Genomic DNA, 25,068 nt, shown 5'->3' on the forward strand with positions numbered 1-25,068 from the left:
CGACCCTTTGGGGTGAAGAAAGCCACAGAAAAGTTTCCTAATTCAGACATCAATTTCCATATTTATACACTATTATCATAATATAGTGTATTTAAAAAGATTGTTTCTTTGATAATAGTTTCCAAGAAAGAGTGCTATAGGTGGCGCTGTTTTATAAGTAGACTCATCAGAGCCATAAAGACGTGTTCTGAGTCCAACGCGATATGCGTTGCTATGTATAATACATATTGTATAATACAATTAGTGGCCTCCTGTAGTTTAATTCCATTTAATAATTTTAGCAGTTAAATTTCATGTAACTATGTTTATAGATTTTTTAAAAAATGATTTCACTACTTTATATCCAATTTCATATTATATATACTGTATAATTTCCTATTTTTAAGCAGTTCTTTAATCCTTGTCGACAGACAGACGGAAAGCCCCCCGATGGCAAGCATTCTGCAGTTAGGCAATCCTACCATATAGACCCTTAAGTGGCTCCTTATTTTGACGAAATAAATGATATATGACAACCAGCAAATATTAATCAAATATGTCTATAAAAATGTAATTCTAATTAAGATTAGTTACCGAATTCTTTTATATTGTTTTCATTACATCTATGTTGTTTATGTTATTTAGTTTGTGTGGGAAACACGATAATAAAACAATAAAGTATCCTAGTATTTTTCATTGAATTTTCCATAGAGAAACAGCAAGTGATTTTCGAGATCACAATCAAATAAAAAAATGATATCATACTGAAAGTTTTTTTTTTTGCCAAAAATCACACTTATTATTATTATTTATAGTAATAAATATTAAAATAATATACGTCAAGTGAGCCGCATCAATTTCGTTCGCAAATTGAGAGTCCTACACCAAATTATCACAGTCAGAAAATAATTGTTTAAAAAGTAAAGTGCAATCCTTTGTCTCCTTAACTCATTGGTCTTGTTACCGTATCGGTTTTTTTTTCCTGCCTGCTTTATCAAAATCAGTGTTGGCAGTAATATGAACAGCCAGTATCACTACTTTTAGCCTTGCCCGGTTTTATCGATTTCAATGATCTATAAATAGAATATCTAGATTGTTGTTCTTTAAAATTGAATATGAGCGAGCCCTATACAAATCTTATATTATTAATTTGATTATTATTTTTTAAATATAAATATTAAAATAGTATAGGTCAATTGGCCGCAATATATAAACTGATATTGTGTAGGCCTAAAGCAAAGAGCAAAACATAACTTTTTTTGACAAGAAAAACAGGTCTTTTCAGTCATAGAATAGACGAACCTTTCAATTATAATTTCTATGTAATTCTCATTTATTTAATTTATCAAGTGCGCGTGAACACGCCCAAATATTCGAATTCGAAGATAAATTCTAAATCACGCTTTTGATATTAAATAGTTATTTATCATAAACACAATTAAACATGTGAAAATACTTTGTAATGTACCTCTCATAAACTTTGCATGTGTTCATCGGGAAGATTTGGACACGTGACAAACATGGCCGGTATATGCCACGTGACTTTCGCAAACAGAGGAGCGAAATGTCGCAACCCTTTATAATATATATGCCTCCGAGTCGACTCAGCCGACTGGTTCTGGTTCTGGTTCTGGTGGGTAAAGCCGACCTCCTAAGGACAAAAAGGTAGGAGCATAACAGGAGGGGTAGAAATAGTGTCGAATGATAGGAAAGGTCCACCACCGCAGTTTAAGACGCGCAGCATCAGCCATGAGCAGGCTTGCCGAACGTATGTAGACTACTGACACTTGCAGCAACGTCACTTCTTTTGTATATTATTTGATTTTATACCGTAGTAATATATTTTTAATCAGTATCGTCAGTATTTAACAGTACCAATCCACATTCTTCTTTAAATTGATTTCATTCTTATACAAAAGACCGCAATTTACATGATTTAAATAACATTAAATAATTTATTCCTTATGAACGTAATTCAACGAGGCAGGATTACATAAATGTTATAAAAACATATCGGTAACAGTCAGGAGGTTCTCCACACAGGAACACAATACAGAATAAATACTGTATAAGATTAAAAAAAAAATATATTAAAAGTTCCATTGAATTAAAAGATATTAAAATATTTGATTTAGGAATTAGAATAAGAGAGTTAAAAATCTTATATTATTATCAGTCATTATCACTAAAGTCTGGTCCGGAGGAAAAAAATTGTTGGTATGTTGTTGAACCGATTTTTTTAAGACAGAAAAAAGTTGTTTGAGGAATAACTGGGAAACGGTAAATGAGATCCGGATTTTTGAATATTTAACAAGTAGGGGAAAAGTTGCGTAATCGCCCCTTTTTACACATTTTCCTTTAGTCTTTATATATTCAAACAACAAATTTTTTTCTTCTAGAGTCTGATTTTAAGCCTCAAGAAATCTAATTGTTCAAGTATATTCTGAAAAATTCCAGTATTTACAGAATCTGTACCCTAGTAAGCAAACAGCTTTTCTCCGTGGTAGGCAATTAGGCCTAGATATAAACATAAACTGTTAATCAATAGTTCAGTAACTGTCACTGGGGCTCAATATCAACATTAAAGTACAACAATGATATAGGCCTACACAGCAAATATAATATTACCGATTTTGACTGTAACCTAAAGCCATCAACAAAATTTGAATTTGGAACTATTCAGGCCATTGTCCTTTATATCGCTGTGCGTTTTTCCCCCTTTATATTATAGGCCTATAAGCCTGTCTCTTATAATGTTTGTTTGTAAAGTTTTAAATAAATTTAGGAAGTTTAAAGATAAGAATTGTCCAACGGGAACTCTTCGTTCCCACTTACAGGCGAAAATTGTAATAAAAATATATAGAAAATATAATATAATCAGTACAATAAATTCTCAAGACATAAAAAATAAAAGTATAATAATTATTATTTATATGATTTATATTATTGCAGTATTTTACAAATAAAATGTATAAATTACAAAAAAGTATCTAAAATTACAATAAAAAAACATTTAAATAACACTTAAAAATTTAAAAAATTTACAAATAACACTAAAAACATACAGCACTAATGAGAAATATAATTATTAAGGTGACATTTAAACATATTTAAAGAATTGGAAAAATTATCAACTTCAGGACATTTGGTAACAAAATCATTATACAAACAAGATAATCGAGAAATATAACCATTTTTACAGACATTAACACGACAAAACTGAACAGAAAATAAATCACGTTGACGAAGACGACGACCAGGATCTTTAAATGAGAAATAGGAGATAAGGTTACAATAACACGAATTCACACATTTAAACAGGAACAAAAGATCAAGGTACATACGATTAGAAGACGGACAAGTAACATTTAACTTTTTATTGACCGAGTCAATGATGGCATCGTCGAAATTGATTATATTATTGTTAATACGACGAGGGCCAAATGTTTCAGGACTGATGAAGCGAAAGAACCTAAAGTGTATCCTGTCAATTCGTTTAGAGTTACTTTTAGATATTGAATTAAAAATGACAGAACAAAAATCTAAAGATGGTCTAACCAGTGTGAGATAAAGAAAACGTTTTGTAGGAATATCAAAAGATCTACAATTGCGCCACATCATTCCCAAGACTCTGTTGGCCCTCGCCGTAATAAAATTAATATGATAAGTAAACGTTAAACTCGAATCAATAAATATACCAAGATCCTTATGATAATCTACTTTAATGAGTGCATTGCAATTGATTTTATAGTCATATTTCAAAGGATGCTTTTTTAATGTAATTGATAAAACCTTATACTTGTCGGGATGTAGTATCATACAAGACGCTGACGCCCAACGGTACAACGTGTCCAAATCTTCCTGGAGTCCTCTAGCATCCTCGAGCGAAGAGATAGTATTATAGAGTTTAAGATCGTCAGCATAGAGGAGGCTCTTAGAGTGTTTGAAAAGAGGAATAAGATCATTGATGTATATATTGAAGAGTAAAGGCCCAAGGATAGAACCATGTGGAACACCTGAAGTAACATTATGCCACTCCGATGATGAACCCTCGATGACGACTCTCTGCTGCCTACCATTCAAGTAAGAAGTGAACCATTAAAGTAAACTACCACGAAAACCAAAATTGTGTAATTTGTGAAGTAACAGGGCATGCGAAACTCTGTCAAATGCACGTGAAACATCTGTATAAATTACGTCACATTGCTTCTTACATTTGATGGCTTCATAGGCTGGTGCAAGGAGACACGCAAGGTTGGTCTCACAGGACCTACCGGACATAAAGCCATGTTGCTGATCAGCAATGTAAGGAGCAATGCGAGGATAAATAGAGTTATATACGATACGTTCGAAAACTTTGAAAACGGTCGGCAGAAGTGAGACAGGTCGGTAGTTGTTAACATCGTCCTTAGGTCCTTTCTTATGAATGGGAACAATGTTCGAGCGTTTCCAATATAAAGGAAAAAATCCAGACTGAATTGATTTGGTGAAAATGTTACAAAGTGGAATAGACAAAGAGTCGGAACATGACCTAAGGACGATGTTACTAAGAGGGTCCCATCCTGAGGCCTTATGCTGCTTCACGGAGCTGAGATGAGCACGGATATCAGAGAGATTAATAGGAATAGTGTCCAGGGTGCTCGTAGGAACCTCAGGAAGATCCGGAAAGCCAACCGATGGGTCATCAGCGTCGCTAAAAAAGGAAGAAAAATGATTAATAAAAATATTAGATTTCGCCTGAGCAGTATGCGCACTTATGTTGTTGAGTTTAACACACGGTGGTATATTTTTACACTTGCGTTTACTACGCATCCAAGACCAGAATCATTTGGAATTAGTTTTCAGTTCTTGAGATAGTTTGGCCAAAAAAAAATTATACTTTTGCCAGGTCATTGCTTTTAATTCCCTTCGGGCCTTTTTAAACGCTGCCACATTTTGTGTAGAAGCACATTTTTTCTTTTTTACAAAACATTTTTCTTTATTTAACAACATTGTGTAAAGTGTATAATCGTACCACGGAGGAAGTTTGCGCTTAGGGCGCACAACAGGAACAAGATTTTTCAGAGTCGCGCTGACCAAGTCGTAAAACATTTCTACGCTATCATCAATACTACTAGCAAGATCTAGGATATTCCATGGAATATGACTAAAGGTTTCATCAATTACATTAAAATTTGCCTTCTTGTAATTATACATGACACGGTCACTTTCATGTGACCGAGTCGTACTACAAACGGATAATTTGAAACTTAGTGACTCATGGTCAGGGATAAAAATGTTTTCACCAACATAAATATCAGAAACAAGATCACATTTTTTATCATTGTTTCGACTAAAAAGTACAAGATCAAGTACATGGTTATTACAAGTTACGTTATAGTTACATTTGTTCAAATTGCTGTCCATTAATAATTAAATCCAGAAAATGTTCACCGCAACTATTAGGTGGTACAATAGGTGGTTTCGAAGACCAATTTATTTTAGGTAAATTAAAATCTCCTAAAAGAACGAATCTGTGACTAGGACTTCTGGCCATCGCTTCATCTAGTAGCGCCGAAAGAACTTCAATAGATTCCGGGCCTTGATTAGGGGGTCTGTAATAAGTTCCAATCATAAGCTTCTTTGTATTTGAGAAAATATATAAAGTACCAGTTATGATCCTGGTTTAATAGCGATATATATATTTATACACATCTAGATGTGTATAAGAGACAGTATATATATAATCCTCACAGTTTGGACATATTTTGGTCTTTTAATGTCAATGCGCTGGTTCTATTTTTCTGCGCTTGTGATTGCCATGGTAACTGAACTCATTGTTTAACATTAATTTGTTTTATGAGTTGTAACCCTTTATCCAATTCGTTAAACGTCAAAACATTTTGAATGGTTGTCCCATGGAGCTACAGGCTAAGTTTATTTTGGTATAGCTCCTCCATCCATGGTTATCCTCAGCAATGTTCATACAACCCACAAGCGTCGATCATGTTTTGTTACCTATGTCCTCACAGACCCCCGTAATCGTCTTACGTCGACAAGCTTAATTTCTGGTCCATAGGTTTCACCGAGTCCGTCTTTGTTCCTTTTTAAGTTCTTACTTTTTAAGTTGAGCTTAGAAAGGTGTTGAAATCTGGAAGCAAACAGCGGCGCGTGTGGCAACAAAGGCTGGTGGAAGACCTTTGTTGCTTTTCTAGTTGTAAACAGTACAGCACATGCTAAGCGTACGACTGGCACGAGCTTCACGAGAGCTTCCTGTATTGATTGGTCGAAACAAGTCATTCGCAAGAGAATCGCTTCGTATTGACGAATCAGATGGCTTATATCATTGATTGACTCTTTTGGTACGCTTGAATGCCCGCTGTGCATGAAGCCGACTGTCACATAGCTAGCCGCATAATGAGACAATCTTTATCAAGAATTTGATCGTACAGAAATGGTTCATTCACAAAATCTCGGCGGACGAGCAAACTTACTGGCTACACTCTTCATCATCATCCCTCTGACACCGCATCCATACACAGTATATCCAAAGGAGCTAGGCCCAGAATTCTGCGTTGGTTAATGCGGTCGGATTGCAACAAGCCGCCTACTAGAACGTTTTGAACCCTTGAGATTCACGAGAGAACAAAGAGAGCTGAGCTCAGTTTGCTCCTTGTCTTGAGAGAGGCGTATGCATAATAAGACGGAAAGATGCGGCAAGAGACGCCATCATCAATGTTGACTAGCACCGTAATAGACTCTAGCGACGCAAGCACCTATGTTGTTAATATCGGTAAGAATTCAATACCCTTGCTAAGATACATAGGCCTACATTATTATATGAATCCTTAAATGCAGTGCTTAATTTCAGTTACATAATTTGCGATGGCTGATATAATGTGAAATGGTTATACTGTTACAGCCAAAGGTGGGTATGAGATAATTATTATTACAGATCACATATACAAAATATTTGATTTATTATCAATACAAATTATATGGTACATCGCAAACGATTGTCGATGTAAATCGATGGATAATCAGTTTGACCAATACAACCTACAGTAGGCCCTATTTATTTGCACTGTATTAAAAATCTTAGACAATGCAATAGACCTACAAAACATGTTGCCGTTTTCTTGGCTAGTAAATCTCTACAAAATTTGAAAATTTGTTGGTATAAACGGTCATTTCCTATATTCACCGAATACAGACCTTAGAAAATGTGATGTTTTGTAACAAAGACTACCATCATTTTTCATCCCTACTCAGCCTCTATAAAAAGGATAGATAAGTCCTTTCAGAAACTCATTGTATATGGTCAAATTATGTTACGTAATCGCGTTACCGTTGCGTCAAATTATATCTGTGCACAGGCTGAGAAGTCTCAGTAAGCTCTTTATTCGCAATTGACCACGCGCCGGTCCTATCAAATAGTGTCTGTTATATCGGTTAGGATGTGTTTCACGCAATCACAGATGTGACGAATTATTCATTCCTCAATAAAACCACGATATGCCTAGCAACTATAAGCCTGTGATAGGCCCAATAGTGATACATTTTATGAAGGTATTTTAACTGCAGTACTTTTTGGTTTTATTACAAAAAGAGTATCGAATATATATATATATATATATATATATATAGGCCTATATATACATATATAAGTATTATATTATATATAAGTTAAATATATTATATATGCATATATATATATATATCTATTTGATTTATATATGTATAAAATAAAATGTATATATACATATATATAAGTATATAGGCCTATATATTATATATATAAGTTAAATATATTATATATATGTATATATATACCTATTTTAATTTATATATATAAAATATAGGCGTATGTATATAGGCCTATAAGCCAATAAGTCATTCATCCGTGCATGCTGTTCAAAATGGAATATTCAGCTATCCGTCATTTGACTGGATGTGATGCAGCGCGTAGGTTCATTCAGAATTTGCTCGCGTCGCTCAAAATGTACACTGTACACATACACCTTCTTTAACGAGTTATTGACCTAGACACAAGAAAATAATAAAAATAAACATGACTTTCCCTACTCAAGGTTAGTGTGTGCGTGGGATCTTTTTTTATTTCCAATTAGTTACGCTACGTGGTCACTAATATTTATCATGGGATCTCATTATTCTGACAAAAAAAATCGAACACGTGCTGAAATAATCAATATTTCTAAAATATAAATCAATGCGACATATTTTTATGGTAATGATATAATATTACTTTATATATTGCTCGTGATCCGGTAGTAAAACCCAAGTTACCGTTGACTATTTTTGTAATAATGTAACAATGAACGATAATAATGAGATCTAATTACCCGTTAGTAATTAAGTTATTGTAAACACCCTGTGATTAAAGAGTCATAGATAGACGTAGGGGTAGACCCCTATGTATATTTAATGTAGAGGTCATTCGGGCATAGGAAATCATAACGCATAAGGTATAGGGCCTTGTCTGACAACGTCAAATAGATATATAACACATTATATACGGTAGTCATTCGACTACAGTTTGAAATCATAAAAGCATAGTCTAATGCAATTGAAAAGAAAAATATAAATATAAAAACACATAATGAATAGCAATCATTGTGAAATCGTACTACTTATGAACATAACAATTGCGTTCTTACTGATCATGAAAATGCTCTGCTAGGTCTAATGATATAAATTGAGTGATCTTGTACTGACTTTTGTTTTGATTCGACATCCAGCGTTGACATAAATCATGATTTGCTCTTTCGCTGAAGAATCGCGGTTTTGTTGTAAGAATAATATTGTGCACGTTGTGTACAATAATACATAATTCAAGGATACAATATTTCAATGCGAAATATTGTATCTTATTAGAGGTAGTAGTGCATAAGGCAAGCGAACAAGATGCTGCGGTTGTTTACGCAGCTGGTCCCCGATGAAAAGCTTGAGGAATCGTGTGTTGCGCCCAAGGCCTAGTATAATGTATACAGTAAGCTCATACTACTAATAATACAGGCCTATATATCTCCTTGGTTTGGTTACCTATTTTAACGTTGCTGATATAAAATGAAACTATTGTATTTTCTTTGAGATGTATTCGTTGAGATAAGCATAAGAATGGAATACATGATAAAGCATTAAATCGTTCTCATGGAAAATTTGCTGTTGAATATTCAATTTTAGTTGTCATGGAGACTCGTCTATTAGTACTGTAGTACAGTACAATAGAAACACGTGATCCAACTAAAGGCCGACTTCTACCGGACGCAGTAACGGCACTCGGAAGCGGTAAACCTAAAAAGTCTAATCCATAATTGTACGTTCAGTCGCGTAGCAACGAATCTGAGAGCGCATCAATAGTGAAAAGACGTTTTAAAAGTAGGCCTTGCCTAACATTTGCGCAGTTAAAGTAAAATCCGGCACACACTGCGTCGTCGGAATGGCGCGTCATGCTAAGGCGTCGCGCGACGGCTTTTCAATGACGACCGTTAAGACTGCCGCCGATGGTCAGCGGACACACATTTTGATGAACAGTACTTGCCTAAAGCGCAGCAGATGAGTGGCAAACTAAACATCAATGAGTGGCTACAGAAATCTAAATAGTTGGTATTTGATATTTGATGCATACGTACGTACGTACATGTACACATTATGCGTCTACAATGTCAAAGTTCATCGCTATACTATGCATCCAAATGTTGTTTGAAAAAACAACATAAATCAATTGTCATAACTAACAAATAATGCGTGTCAAAAATTTTCACGACGAGGGCGCTTTTGTCTTTTCATCAACATTATAATAATGTGTGCGCAAGCATAATCCAAACGATATACAAGTCAATAATAACAACCGATATGGCTTCCGCACTCGTAAAAAAAACCTGGGCGATTTGCTTAGGAAATCACGGACGGGCGATTCTTTAAAGGGAATTGATGCGGTTCCGTAAGAGTTTCAAGAATTATTCTTAGATCGATAGCAGGGCCTCTTTAATATGCGCTAGTCAGGTGCATTCTCCTGTAATTGTGAGTGTGGCCAGGCTCTCTTTATGACTAATGTGTGTAGGCTAATCGTATGTTGATTGTTTCTGTGAATTCTACAAGTTGGTTAATATACGGTGTGTGCGAGATAAATCAAGCATCTGAGTATTGTTCTTGTTGGTATTGTTTGGGATTTGCACTATACGTTATTATTATGATTTCTATTGCTATTATTATTTTATTATCACCTTACTATTAAATACAGGTATCCTTCCAATTAAAGTCGGCTTTTGGGACCGAGTTTCCATGGTCTTTAGAAGCTTTGTTCTATAATTAGAATAATAAAAGATAAAGATTTTATATTATCATATAGGACCACAGAAAAGTGGTCTTTAATTAGAGGTGGTCTTTAATTAGGTGGATCTTTAATTGGAGGGAGACCTGTATTATTATTAAGTAATATTATAATAATATGTAGACCTAGATCTACTTTTAGAAGCAAACCACACATTGAATACAGGGATATCTTAAAGGGGTTAAGTTTTCATGGGCTTAATTATGCCTTAAGATTAAATGGAACTGCTGAAACATCTAGGATTTTAATCATTGAGCCTGCGATTTAAAAGTAAGCGTCTTTCCACTAAAATATAGGTGCATTTCCAAATAAAACTGTAGCGTACTTGATTTACATTTGTGAAATCTAAAATATTCGGCATGCGTTTGCAAGCAGGGGTGGCGCCGGAGAGAGCTCCCTTCCCCACCCCCCGCCCGGGGGAGAAAAAGTACAATTCGTTGGGGAGAAAAAAATTATATGTATTTTCTACATATTAGTAGACTCTAAAATCGGTTAAATAAGCCTTTGAAGCCCCTAAATTGTCAAAATTTTCGGGGCCTTCGTCCCCAGGACCACTTTCGAAACCTTTTAATCGAAGCTCGACCACGCCCTCTTTGCTTTCGTCGGGGAAATCTGACCCCTCGTCGGGGCATCGGCCCACCCGTCGGAGAACCTTGGCCCCCTCGTCGGGCAAATCCTGGCGCCACCCTGTTTGCAACTTGCAAGTCAAATTCATAGTTTTCAAATCTACTGAAAGTACTTTAACTCTAACCTGGTGACAAAGTGGGATAGGTAGGCATACAGTGGTAGAGTGAGTTTTCATGAACGTGTGTATATATTATTATTATCTACCACCGGTACCATTATTAAGTGTTTATACATTGATTGATGTCTACACTGCAAGGCATGTCGGATGGTTTTTGTTTGTAGGCTTCTACTAACAACGAACTCAAACGTCAAGGAGCGTTTTATTTATGTCGAATTATTTCTCTATTGGCAGAAAACATTCCTAAATGTGCCGGTTGTCACCACCCGATTTTAGATCGATTTATTCACAAGGTGCTCGAGCGGTTTTGGCATGCAAAATGCTTGCGATGCTCAGAGTGTGACTGCCTTCTCAACGAACGCTGCTTTACGAGGAATGGTGAGGTTTTCTGCAGGGAGGATTTTGCAAGGTACGATACAAATGGCTTTCTTGTTTTCATTCAAAAATGTCAAGTGACAATCATTTATTGCTCTTTCATAGATAATGACACAAACCTTGAGTTTAAAGAATTTAAAGCTTATTTTCAAAGAACACAACAACAATAATTTACAACAACATACACTTTAAAGCTCGATGGATATATACAAGAGCAGTTACACAAAATTTAAATTTGGCTTCAAACGGCTGTCTCATGATAATTAGTCATGATTAATTTCTTATTAAGCCTTATGCTTGTTGAATAAAACAGCTCATTCATTAAAACAAGCTAATTTGCTACGTAAGGATTGGTTCACATTTTAGAGTAATTTATTCGAGTTAAAGTAAACGCAAGCAATGCTTCTGGGCCTAGTATTTATTACTTGTGTTAGCGTCAACCCTTGTATATTGCTCTTATGTCGACTTACAGTGCCGGTCACGCGTGCGATTAAACTGGGTTTCATTCAACAGCCACTTAATAAGTATAGGCCCGCCTATGAATAGTGTGAATTTAATATGAATTTTTTAACATAATTGATCAGTATTTTGGAACCAACGGTCAGTATCTCAATATATATCTATATATTATATTATATAGCATATTATATTACATTATATACATGTATATATATATGCTGTCTCTTATACACATCTAGATGTGTATAAGAGACAGGTCCAGGCCTTTCTGGCCATATTCCAGCTATAAAGTGGAACTTGCTTGCTGGGGGGAGGGAATGGGGCCATCACTGCCCATACACATTTTGACAATCTTATTGGCTGGTCTCCATGCTGACCTGATTGACTGGAATATTCCATTAAAAAAAACACTTATACACAGTTGCAGATACATCCATCGCAGAGAAGAGATGTGTAGGTATTTTTAATCATATGTGTAAGAAAAGACATTTTAGAAATGAAACTTTCTTGAGATACATAATTCATACTGTTTAAATTACAGAAATGGAACTCGATAACGCGAACAAGCGACCACGCACGACTATTACAGCCAAACAGTTGGAAACACTTAAGAGTGCGTACACCAGCAGTCCTAAGCCACCCAGACATGTACGGGAACAGTTAGCACAAGAGACGGGGCTCGACATGCGAGTGGTCCAGGTAAGCACTCGCACAACCTAGTGTAACATATTGCTGTGTAACGTAATGTGGATCTATTCTACTTATCTTAACTAATCTGCAAATGTTATGTGTTGGTGAATAAGATCAGTATTTTTTAATACTTCCAATCATTCAATCATTTTATCCATACATGCAACCGTCAATCCATCTATCCAACCAACCAACCAACCAACCAACCAACCAACCAACCAACCAACCAACCATTCATCTATTCATCCATCGATTTATTCATTCATCCAATCGCCATCCGTCCTTCCTTGCATCTATCCATCCATCCATCCGTCCGTCCGTTCGTCCATCCATCCATCCATCCATACCGTACCGTAAATACAAAAATACATATCAACCTCTCCATCCAATCATTCATTTACATATTTATATTCCTTATTACTTATTTATATATTAATTCTTTCACTTACACACACTCATTTACCAATGTTTATTATGCAACTAGGCTACTGAGCATTAACAAAAAAAGAAAAACGGAGGCTTTTGTGATTACTTTCTCATCCATCTTTATATATTTTATTAGGTTTGGTTCCAAAACAGACGAGCGAAGGAAAAGCGACTGAAAAAGGATTCCAGTAGACAACGTTGGGGGCAATATTTTCAGGGTAAACGTTCGGGGGATAGCAGTCCAGGTCATGTCGGTGATTCCTCAGTTCCATCTCCGAAATCAGATGGGGACAAGACAGAAACAGACAGTAAGTACTTCCTCACAATCATCATCGTCGTCATAACCACCATCATCAATTATCATCATAACCATCATCATCACCATCATCATTTATCATCAAAATTATCACCACCCTTATCATCAGTCATATTATAATGAAATCACTACTTCCATTATAACCATCTTCATCATCATCATTAATATCATCAGTCATCATCATACATACATTACAGCATTTATATAGCGCTATTTCATGAAGAACAGAGCGCTCAAAGCGTGTAACTTTCGTCTGCCCTAAGGGTCTCTTCATGTCTGAGCTGCCCGATAAACCGGTACCAACTACTCCCGTCTGTATGGACTAGAACATCGGTTTAACCTCCTACTCGTCTCGAAAGGTGTACTGGGTTCTTTATAGTGCAATGAGCTAATTGTACACTGGGCCTACAGTTTATAGTTCTTATCCGAGAAGACTTGTTCCACCTCTTGAAACCATAGGCAAGCATGCCGTTTGAACCTGCGCTGATACGGTATTATGACTGTAGGTTGTGGCGATTCTTCCTAATCGCTCGGCCATCCAACTCACATATCACCGTCATCATCCTCCTCCTCCTCCTCCTCCTCTTCATTATCATCATCTTCTGATCATCATCATTGTAAAAATGACACTAATTTGCACTTATACGTCATCATACATTCTTTTTTTATTTCAGGTGATGCTGGTTTAACGATTGATAGAAACATGGTCTATAGCGAAGAGTCCGAACCAACACAAATGATGAATACTCACAACAACGGGGGATTTGCAGTAGCACCCTACTTACCACAAAATACCAACGGCTATCCTATGAGTCAGTCGCCTGGCTTACCTAGTAACCAACCAGGTATGATGCCTAGCATTCCGCCCTCGGACAGCAATCTATCGGCTTTGGTAAATCCAAACACAGCACATGGGCTAACGGCTGCAATGCGGGCAATGGTTCATGCAGGCGGAGAAGAACTTCATGGCGGAAACACGATTTACGACGATTTTCCACACAATCCATCGTCATGGATTGGTGGGCACTCGCAGTTTTGACCGTATTACATGATGCATTGACAGAAATGGAAATTCTGATTGCGATTTATCAGATATGACCGCATATGTTTTGTTTTAACGATATTTACTAGGCAACTCAGTTTACGATTTTGCAAGATGAAATTGGCCGAAATCGCGTCCCACCTCAACAAACGTTACAAACATTTTGCGGTCAGATTTACGTTTCACTTTTTTACAGGCCTATACTGAAAAACACAAGAAGTGCAATCATTGAACTGTATGTGTACTATTGATTCTAGAGCCAGCATATACCTTTTAAGTTTATCTTTCAATTTCTACAAAGAGCAAAACAAATATTAAGATAAATTCGTTGCCTGGGCAGTTTGGCAATATTTTAAAGAAACAATACTATGAGAAAGAAATCATAGTTCCGATCCAAACGTTCTAAGTATAACGTATCGAGACGTCAAAATCGATTGTGTTCAGTATCGGTTTTTGGCTAATAAACTATCTCGTAGCTTATCTTGTCCTGTCTTGTCTTGAAGCAGCGGATGGACCTTTACCGCCGGATATCTTGGTGTGCTATTACGGTTATTATAGTTTTTTATATGACAAGAGCCAGATTTAAATTATAGAATTTGTGTGTTGTGATTATATATTTTCGTTTACATGAGATTTATTTATTTCTTCATGTTTATAGACTGTATAGAAAATACCGGTACTCAGATGAACCATAAAAAAACCACTTGTTTTGTACGATACGTTTTGTCCATCACAGATTTTGATGTTCCCTTTTCTTCGTGATACCCTTACAGGGGTAGATCATATACTAGACAGCGTCTGATTAAGCAAACGTTCTAAAAAAATTATTTTGTATGTTATAAACTAGTAAAATAATAAATTCACACGGGAATTGACGAGCATAAACATGATTTGATCTGAAGTAATGTTAACCTGAAAACGTACATTTTTGTAATTATGAACGACAGCATTCATGATCAATATAATACCCGTCCTTTCTTCGATTGTTCTCAATTTTACCAGGGAACAGTGACATTACACTGTTCCCCGATTTTACGTAGATTGATTTACGTGGCAAGTAATAACAATTTAAGCTACTTACTACTCAAACCAGCATTCACCTTGAATATATTTAAGCAATCACGTGACTCACCGTTCAACGGATTTCTATAAATTGTGGGGTTTTCTTTAGTATATTTAATTGATCAGGAGTGTTGGCATAAAGACAACCAAACGCGGCACATTGTACTTAGATTTTGAATACAGAATACAAATGACGCCAATGCCCACCAAGACGTGTGCGCATGATGTGGCACGTAAACGCAGTGTTTGTGAATTTTCCATTTCTATTTTTCAAATAGTATGATAATAGCGTATGCCCATGTGTCTATGATTTACAGACATGTTAAGCACATACATATATAGGCTACGTACAGTATGCCTGGACATTACATACATGTGTATACTGTATGCGTATATAATACAATTATGTGTATATATACCGATATCAACTATTTGAATATATGAATACGTTCAATTAGACCTACAGTATGTGGTAAACTGTATATACAATATACAGACTAAATATGAAGCCTATTTTGAGCCCTTTACATATAGGACTGGGCCTATATAGTTATATGTAATTATATAATACAGTACACGGCCTTTTATATGTATTTTATAATTACTTATAGTACATTTATATGTATGTTATATAATTAAATTATAGTCACCCGTTTTTTCACAGTTGTTCACCTTGTATATTTAATATTTTAAGAAATTTAGTTTTTAGATATTTGCTGCAAACCCAATCTTTACTTAATTTTATAAGAAAGTTGGATAAATACACAAGTCAACCTGTCTTAACTTAATGTTATATAATTATGTGTATTGTATAAAGATCAATGCATTTGTATTGTACATTATTGTTCATTCATTGTTATTTATTATTAAGAAATGTGTCCGTTTTCCAATTTTACGTGCAAGCGATTAAAAAAGAAGAAAATTATGAAAATGAAATGTCTGTAATGCTTGTGTTTTGTGTTCGTTGTCTAAACATCTCTCTGGAGAGAGTGTGATCATTTGATGATGATGACGATGATGATCATAAACCGTCCTGTTAGTTAGATAATATCCCGTTGTGTTCGTCTTTCCAAGACAGCATCCGTTGGGAAACAGCCTACCTCAACAGTTTCGTTGATTCAACAGCCCAGACACGAATTCGATATTCTTATTGGATAATCTATCGAATCTTATGTAAAATAACCGAATCTTAATGACTTTCCAACGACGCTGTGCGAATCATGAGGGCTATGTACATTAATGTCTGGCGAGGATGATGATGATGATGATGATGATGATGAGAATAGATGAGATGATAGTGATGATGATGAGATGATGATGATGATGATGATGATGATGGTGATGGTGATGATGATGATGAGGATGATGATGACGACGACTATGATGAAAACCTAGCGCTCCTCAGATGCATTGTATTGTTCGATCGATTACCGGTACTTAATGGGCTCGTGAGGGCTCACTCGATTTTATGAAATATTATTTAATGTGCAATCGACCTAAAATTACGCAAAGCACTAGTGGCTTGACTTCATTTCTGAAAACTAGAGCTGCTTTAGAGAAGGGAAATCTATTTATTTCTACAAAAATATATCTTCTTGTATAATTGCAAGTCATGGGCCATTCATCGAAGAAAAAAAAAACAAACATGCGTTAGCCCTCCTATTACAATATCATGTCAAGTCAAGCGTACCGACTGGAATTGTAATGTTAACACCAACACAACCCCTATAATCTCATTGAGTGGTAAGCGCCCATCAACTAAAACCCATTGGAAACACCCTCCGTCTATCAGATGAGAACCTTAAAAAATGATTGCGCTTTTACACCATCACAGAGAAGGGGAAGAATTGGACGCCATACTTTCTAACCTATGTCCATCACTTGTGGACCATGAAGGCATATTGAAAGCAGACGTGACCTAACCTAATTGAAACAACAGCAAAGGACCGAGGTAATCGAGCGAGGGAAGGTTCTGGTTTTTGTGGGAAAGCCGACTTCATAAGGATAGTAAAGTAGAAGTAAAGTATAACAGGAGGGGGTAGAGATAAAATGAAAATTAGGAAAGGTTTAAGTGACCAGACCCACCAGAACCAGAACCAGAACTAGAACTAGAAGGCTTGCTATGGGAAGATGGTTGGCGAATGAATTGACTACCGGTATCTAATATACGACAGACCTGGATTAACAAGAATATAATAACTGAACGAAATTGAGTTGGGATGCAGTTCTTTAACCGGTGACGATAGAGCATTTAATTCATTTTATTACTAAATATATTCCTTTTGTTAATTTGCTATACAAAGACACCATAGTGGTGGCGCCGGAATTGCCGGATCGTGTCGCGGACGGGGGCCGGCCAGGGGATGTTCCTGCCGGGAAGGCGACCTCCCCGACGATCGCATAAGTGGACGTTGCCAGGCCTTTAAAGGGGTTCAAAGCGGGAGAAGTGGGGGTGGTGAATTAGAGATTTGAAAGGTTTATTTAATTGATGTTCTCACATTCTGTGTAGAGTCTCACACTGCTGGCGTCACCATTGAGACACAACAAAACAGAAACATTATTAATGAAAACAGTACCGACCGCGGGCAGTGCACTTTTTTCGTTCCACAATATTTACCAACTGCTCACACGGTCAAAGCCAGCAAGCGGTGCCCGAGGTAAAGATTTTAGAAAAGAACATTACTGTATATTGATTTAAAGGTGCCAGCGGTGCTGCGCCGCCCGCGGTTCCCGTGGTCTGGACCTGAGCTCACGATATGCAAGGACTTTCAACTGTATAAAAGCATTCTTGTTTCATAATTGTAACCCATAGAACTAATAAGGTAAGTGTGCATTGGAGTCATCAAAATGATCATCCATCTCAATATAAAATAATATTAGGCCTGCCAGACATATTAATGTAATTAGATCTCTGAGAGTGCCTATTATTTTAAGCCTATATTATATAAGCCTGTACTATATTACATACAGGTAGGTCGATACATATGAAAAAATATACATAATATAAGACGAACCTGATTGTTATTTACAGTATACATACATTGTTTTCCGATGTCTTAATATACTATAATGTATCAATTTTTAATTACAAAATGCAATGTAATCATAGAGCTATTATTATTATATCTCTATGAATGTAATACTGCAGGCCTACTGTACGTTGCCATGATTTTTGAATGACTTATAGAGGGCGACAGAGTCATGTTGATGATAACGTGCTTCACGGAACGAGATAATCCACTGTTTACTCCAGAATCCAGTGAACATATAAATAATGAATGAACTTAAGGAAACGCTTATCGTTTTCATGAATAATAGTGATAAAAGCAGAATGCACAATAAAAAATATCAATCATGTTCAACTCCCCACCTGAGGACTCCCCTACCCAACTCAACGCTTCAGAACTTTTATGGTTTGTGTCTTAAGCTTTAGAGGATACCATTTCATAATTTGAAAACGCATTAAAGACACGATAAGAATTAAAGAAACATTACAACGCTTGAACCATAGGTTGAAAGTTTCCCACACGAAAAAATAGACGAGTGGAACTGGATAAAGGCAACTTGGTTTCTTGCTTCAAACAAGGTATCCGTTCATAGAAGTCATGAAGATAAGCATATCCGAAAGGTTCGTGGAGACCAGCACATACCTTTGACTTTAGATTGACAAAGATTAAAACATATTAAATACGGACACAATGTATACATAGGCCTAGATCTAGAGTCCAGTTAGAACATGTAATTATGTATCGAAATGATATATTTATTTATATTTATATTATTATTATTATATTTATATGTTATGTACATTATGCGTATGTTATTCAGTAAAATAAATTAAATTTAACGTAAATATGGAAGAAGCATCGGAAGAAAGAAGAATGGGAAAGAAACTTGGAGCAGCTGAAATAATTTTACCGAAAATAAACAATAATAATCGTTTCGTCATTCATGCATCACTTTTTTGTGAAAATTGTTGGCACTAATCATTAGAAGTCAAGGTGCTGGCAGCCTACACATTTCACACATTCGACATCATATTAGTGTCCCTCATTGGACGCTTGAGGTTATGATACGTTATGTTATCGAGTTTTTGTCCTTATACTTTTATTAGGTGTTGTTATTTGAATCTGTTTGGGGCGGATGACAGACTTCGTGTCTATGCAAACTCCCCATCTCAGGCTGCCTAAAATAATTTACATCTACATTTATCTATGTAAATATGAATTTTTAGGACATTTTAAACTGAAAGAAGATATTTGAACTAAACAATAAATAAGTGCAACAACAACTGAAAGAATGTGTTCAAATGGATGGTACAACACATGGGGGGTTACAGAGATTATAGAGGCTGACCAAGGTCAACATACCAAATACTTATAGATACCAACCTGAGAGATTTGAAATGCGTGACTACACCAGTTTGGTGGGAGTGGAGGGGGGGGGGCGCCAGGGCCCTCGGGGTCAGTGGCGGAACCATGGAGGCCCGGGCTCCAGTCACATAATCAACGGTTGGTTGTAATAATGGAACGCACAAGACCGCACGCGACTACTGATTCCACTAAGTGCATTGCTGGCTGGGTTGTTTTAAGTGGGGAAAGAGAAATTTTCTCGGTAAATTGATTCTCGAACGAGATAACGAAAGCTCTAATGACACAAGCTACCGCATGACCGTTTTTATATTTTAATAACACCAATTTCTTTTAATTTTATATATATCTTCCTATGAATTCGTGATAATTCGTTATCACGCATAGACTTGTGCTAAATACGTGACAAATTTCTGATCACGCATGTGTTTCTGCGTGCTTCATCCAAAATCACTTTTAAATGCGGGACCGTTGGTAACTATGCAAATATAAAATTGGACACAAACAGATAGCTTAAGACAAGTCGTGAATGCGCTTAATAAAAATGCTTGTGGGAATTGGAGTTACACTATTGTCAGAATATACAGACTAATGAAATTTTCTGTTTGCTGCCATCTATAATAAAGGTGAAAATGAATCATTGGGATCAACAATTATATATGAATGGTTTTTTTTTAAATATATATGTATAAAAAAAGTATTTGGTATATATAGTACAATGGCTAAGTTCCTCTGCATTACAATTTAAGAATATTAAACATATGAAACACAAAGACAATATCTATTTGGCACTATAATAATACTAAAATGCACAACACTCAAAATACAAGATTCAAAGCTATACAGTGCAAGATGCAAGCTACATACATACAGAGGCCTAGGTTTTGCAATTGAGTATGGTGTGTGCAACAAATGCGACTTATGATATAATTATTTTTTCTCATCCTGAATTCAATTAATATTGAAAATATTATAAAACGGATTAAAAGCATAGTTCAAAAGTAAATTGTACGTTACTGCTCATGGATACAAGCGAGTCGCCTCTTGACAATAAACAAATCATTTAGAGCGCCCTCTTACAACATTTTACATCTCAGCCAAGATCTCAGGCAAAGAATATATAGATCTCAGTTACTTACAAAAGAAAGAGCGACCTCAAACTTGTTAGCTGGATGGATATGCCTTGAAAAATAATACGTGGTATCGGGGCAAATTTAATTCAAATGAAAACTGGAAACGACAAAATCGGGCTCGAAAATAACTCATGATGACAATGTTATTGCTAATGATGATTACGATGATTAACAAAATATAATATAGGAATAATATTAACAACAATGGTATAATAATAAACCTAATAATTATAAATATTGAAGAAGAAGAAGAAGAAGAAGAAGAAGCAGATGATGATGATAACAATAATGATGATCATAACTTTATGCAAGTTGTGAACAGCGTTATTAGAAACTCCTCTTTGCTTCATCATACAGGATGGAAGTAATGTTATTGAAATACTACAAACAATCTATATTCTATTTTTCATATTGTACTTAAGTCACAACACGAACACTTTAGTTCGTTAGTTAGACAGTTTGAGTAAGGTTAGTGACCTTAATAAATATTGATTAATGTGCAATTGTCATTGTAATTCATAAATTGTGACAACTCTTCCACTAATCTCCTTAATCCCAAACCTACTTCTACTTTCTTTGTGTTTATTAATCTTACTAGGACCTACATAGTGTACGACGAATCCCTCAGCACGGGTGTGTAGACAATGATAAATGTTACATCCCAATACTTGCGTTCTCGCAAGTAATAGTATTCTTTGTGAAACTAGAATTATAATTAAAATAAACATAAATCATTGCAGCTGAAATGGCAGTGACAAATATATGGAAAAAAAAGATGAATGAATAAACGAACGCAGTTATACTAAAACCAGATGAAAGGATAGATGTGTATAAGAGACAGCATACATACAGAGGCCTAGGTTTTTTGTTTGTTAGTTTGAGGGTTTTGTTCGTTTGTTTTCCCGTTTTCTCTGTTTTCTACCGTATGTAATTTTATTGCTTGTTGTTTGTGCTTCTCCTTTCTGGAGGTTTTTGAATAAAATTGAATTGAATTGAAAATAATTAATAAATCAATTGTACGAAAAGAAGAAAAAGATAATGAATGAAGGAGGAATATATGAATGAATGAAGAAATTGATGGATGAGCGGGATGGGTGAATAATTAATTAAAATAAAATTATTTGAAATACTGTAGATTTGCGCATTTCACTTTGAACTAATATAGACTAGATAACGCGTTTGTTAAATGTTATATAGCCCTTGGCAACAAGTCGACGAAAGGATAGCCCCATTATTTATGTAGTTCAGCTTTATACCGTACAGCATACAATTAGTGTGCTTATCCTCCTTAATATTACCTTATTCCGTTGTCTACGTGTTACAGGTTATTTACGTTCTCGTAAATATGATGATTGATAACATTAATACAATTGTTTGTCAGCGTTTATGAAATTTCGCCAGTTTAGTCGATATGTTAGCGACGGATTTTACAGATACAAAAGTTTCACCTGTAGACGAAAACACCAAGGAAATTAAAAGCGGAAGAGAGCTACTAATTCAGCAGAATTTTAAAAATAGGAGCTTAATCAGTTTTGTCGACGCTTTCAGTATTCTACGACTTAATTGAGAACATTATGAACACTAACAGAGTCGCATGTGCACAATCAGTGAAACAACAAAATTTATAGAATCTTGTCATGTTAAAGAAGATCACACGAATACATTTTAAATTAATTTAAATGTTCAATAATGGTGTACATTCATTTCATGATCCACTGTGCTAAAATATTTATATCATTATTTATAACAGGGTGTACCGTACTAGGCCAATCTGAAGCCTCGTTATCTTCGGTTATTATTACAGTAATGTTAGGGAGTTTTCGCAAGCTTAAGAAAATGATAACGAATACGGTTACGTCATGAAATTTTTAGACACCCTTTCCTCTACAGCAGCATATCGGTCAAAGCATAGGCGATTCATGCTTTTGCATGAATCAAGGATCATACTCAGGTCGTACATCAATTATTGTCAAGAATATTTTAGGCACGAATAACGATAACGATAATGACGTATTCGTTATCGTTTTCGTAAGGTTGGAAATTCTCTCTATTATTATTTTTATTATAAATATTACATTATCATTGTTATTATTATTATTATTATTATTGTTTGTTTTCATTGTATATTTTTTTTAAACAACCATTAATCATGGACAGCCTTTCTCGATTAGACCAAGGAGTCTGAAAACATTCTACAGCCAATGAAATGATGTGTATTATATAACAGCATTTTTAAAGCAGTTGGCCTCCACCCGACATTTTCATAGTAAATTATGGTATAATAAAATCAAATGAAGTCAATAAAATATTAAGACTATCACATTGGCCCTCTCTCCAAAGTTTCGCTACCTGCATGAGTGCGCACGCATAATTATGTAAAGAGGATAGGAAGATTAATCTCGTCATTAATCATTTCAAAATGTTTTGAGCAATGAACCACTTTAAAGACAGTTTTCCGTGGTTCATTTTTTTCGATTTTTTCTCTATTTAATCCATAAAGTGAATTCAAGAATGTCTTAATACGAATGTTACAAATTGAAGTGACCCCTTCTTGCGACCTGCGACTCATTATCCTACAGATGTCATTGGTTGATGGACTCGTGATGAATGGAGAGTCAGCAACAACAAACGTCATCGAGTAAACGTTGCAAATGGCGCCAATTTCCAGGGGAAATGGAATTTTGACACCTTTTTGAGAAGGACACTTAAATGTGTTTCAGATATAACTTCAACAGTTCTCGTGTTCAAACATCTATTTCATTGCATTGGCAAAGAGTAAAGAATAATTTCATTTTTCCTTACTTCTCAAAACGAAGATTTGAATGCGTTGATTCCCCACACAATCAAGATATTAAATTGCCATTAATAGGCCTAGAGAACAGTTCTGAAAAGCAAAAGTACTTGTGCGTGTAGATAGCACGTTTTAGTAGACGCGTACAATATTTTAATTTCTTCTCAAATAGACGTAAGTGCTATATTAGGCAATTTATTGCACGCTAACTTCTTCGTTGTGATTTAGGTTTATATTAGCAACATTCGTATTCTATCTTCCATACCAAGCAGAAATAGTACTCTGGATGAGGCTCTCTTAAAATGTTCTATAAATATAGGCTTACTCACTTTTTATGTCATCGATGTAATTTAGGTTAAAGACATATTCATCTTTACCATAAATTTAAGTGTTTCCTCATAGTAACATTAGTAAATATTAAACTGGTTTTAAAACGTTTAATTGTATTGCAAAATATCAAATTCAATGCTTTTAACAATGTTCTGCATTAAGCCTAATGTTGTGATGTAAAGCATGATTAATAATACGTAAAAAAAATGTATAGTAGTAATATTATTGATGACAATAAAGGTAATGATGATAATGATGACGATGATTATAATAATAATAATAATAACACATTACTATTAATATTAAATAATGGTAGAAATAATAATGGTCAGAGTAAGCTAAAGGGCATCAATGGTTTTGACACATAGTGTCTGTGGTTATGATATGGTTAAAAATGGGACAACAATAATATGGAATGAATATAACGGGTACCTTTAAGGAACCAATAGTATAGAATGGATTTAACAGCCTGAAACTTATATAGGACACCTTTTGTATGGGCTCTCTAAGCTACTAAGGTATCGTAAATAAATTTGATGAGATTACAATAACACTATAGAGAATTAATGATATACTGTAGATTATAGGATAAACCTATGACAGCGTTAGGGATTATCATGTTCATATAGGCCTATAGGTTTACAATGATTTCTATATACAGAAAAATGTAAAAACTAGGGCATTGGTGCTATGATAGGATGAAAATTGTAATTTTACTCCAGGCCTCAACTATAATTTCCCGGTCAATGTCATTCCAGTGAGGGCGTTTTGGGTTTTTAACAGGTAAGATTTTCTTAGACTGACTACCTTAATTACCTATTTGCTTCATGCGTATTTGAACTTGAAAACAAAGAACATCATCATTAAGACACAACATTCCCATTTGTACTATATAAGCATGAACTTAGGGGAGATCAAATTTCTTGTTAGATTTGTATACGTTTCATTAATGAAATCGCACGGTCCAAATGCAAGTATAAACCTTTAAAATTGAATTGTAATACTCAGAATTCCATC

General features: G+C 35.2%; 1 protein-coding gene across 1 annotated transcript; it reads left to right on the forward strand.

Moving 5' to 3' along the window:
* Window positions 1-6,350: 6,350 nt before the first annotated feature.
* Window positions 6,351-16,363, forward strand: LOC117106834 (LIM/homeobox protein Lhx3-like). The gene is made up of 6 exons (XM_033248308.1): window positions 6,351-6,751; window positions 11,292-11,599; window positions 12,017-12,032; window positions 12,433-12,590; window positions 13,144-13,315; window positions 13,998-16,363. The coding sequence occupies exons 1-6, from the start codon at window positions 6,670-6,672 to the stop codon at window positions 14,360-14,362; spliced, it is 1,101 nt and encodes a 366-aa protein (XP_033104199.1). The 5' UTR covers window positions 6,351-6,669; the 3' UTR covers window positions 14,363-16,363.
* The last annotated feature ends 8,705 nt before the right edge of the window (window positions 16,364-25,068 follow it).

Source organism: Anneissia japonica, unplaced genomic scaffold, assembly GCF_011630105.1.
Source record: "Anneissia japonica isolate Jap-2015-1 unplaced genomic scaffold, ASM1163010v1 scaffold1165_len1893470_cov193, whole genome shotgun sequence".
In the NCBI taxonomy this organism is placed as follows: domain Eukaryota; kingdom Metazoa; phylum Echinodermata; class Crinoidea; order Comatulida; family Comatulidae; genus Anneissia; species Anneissia japonica.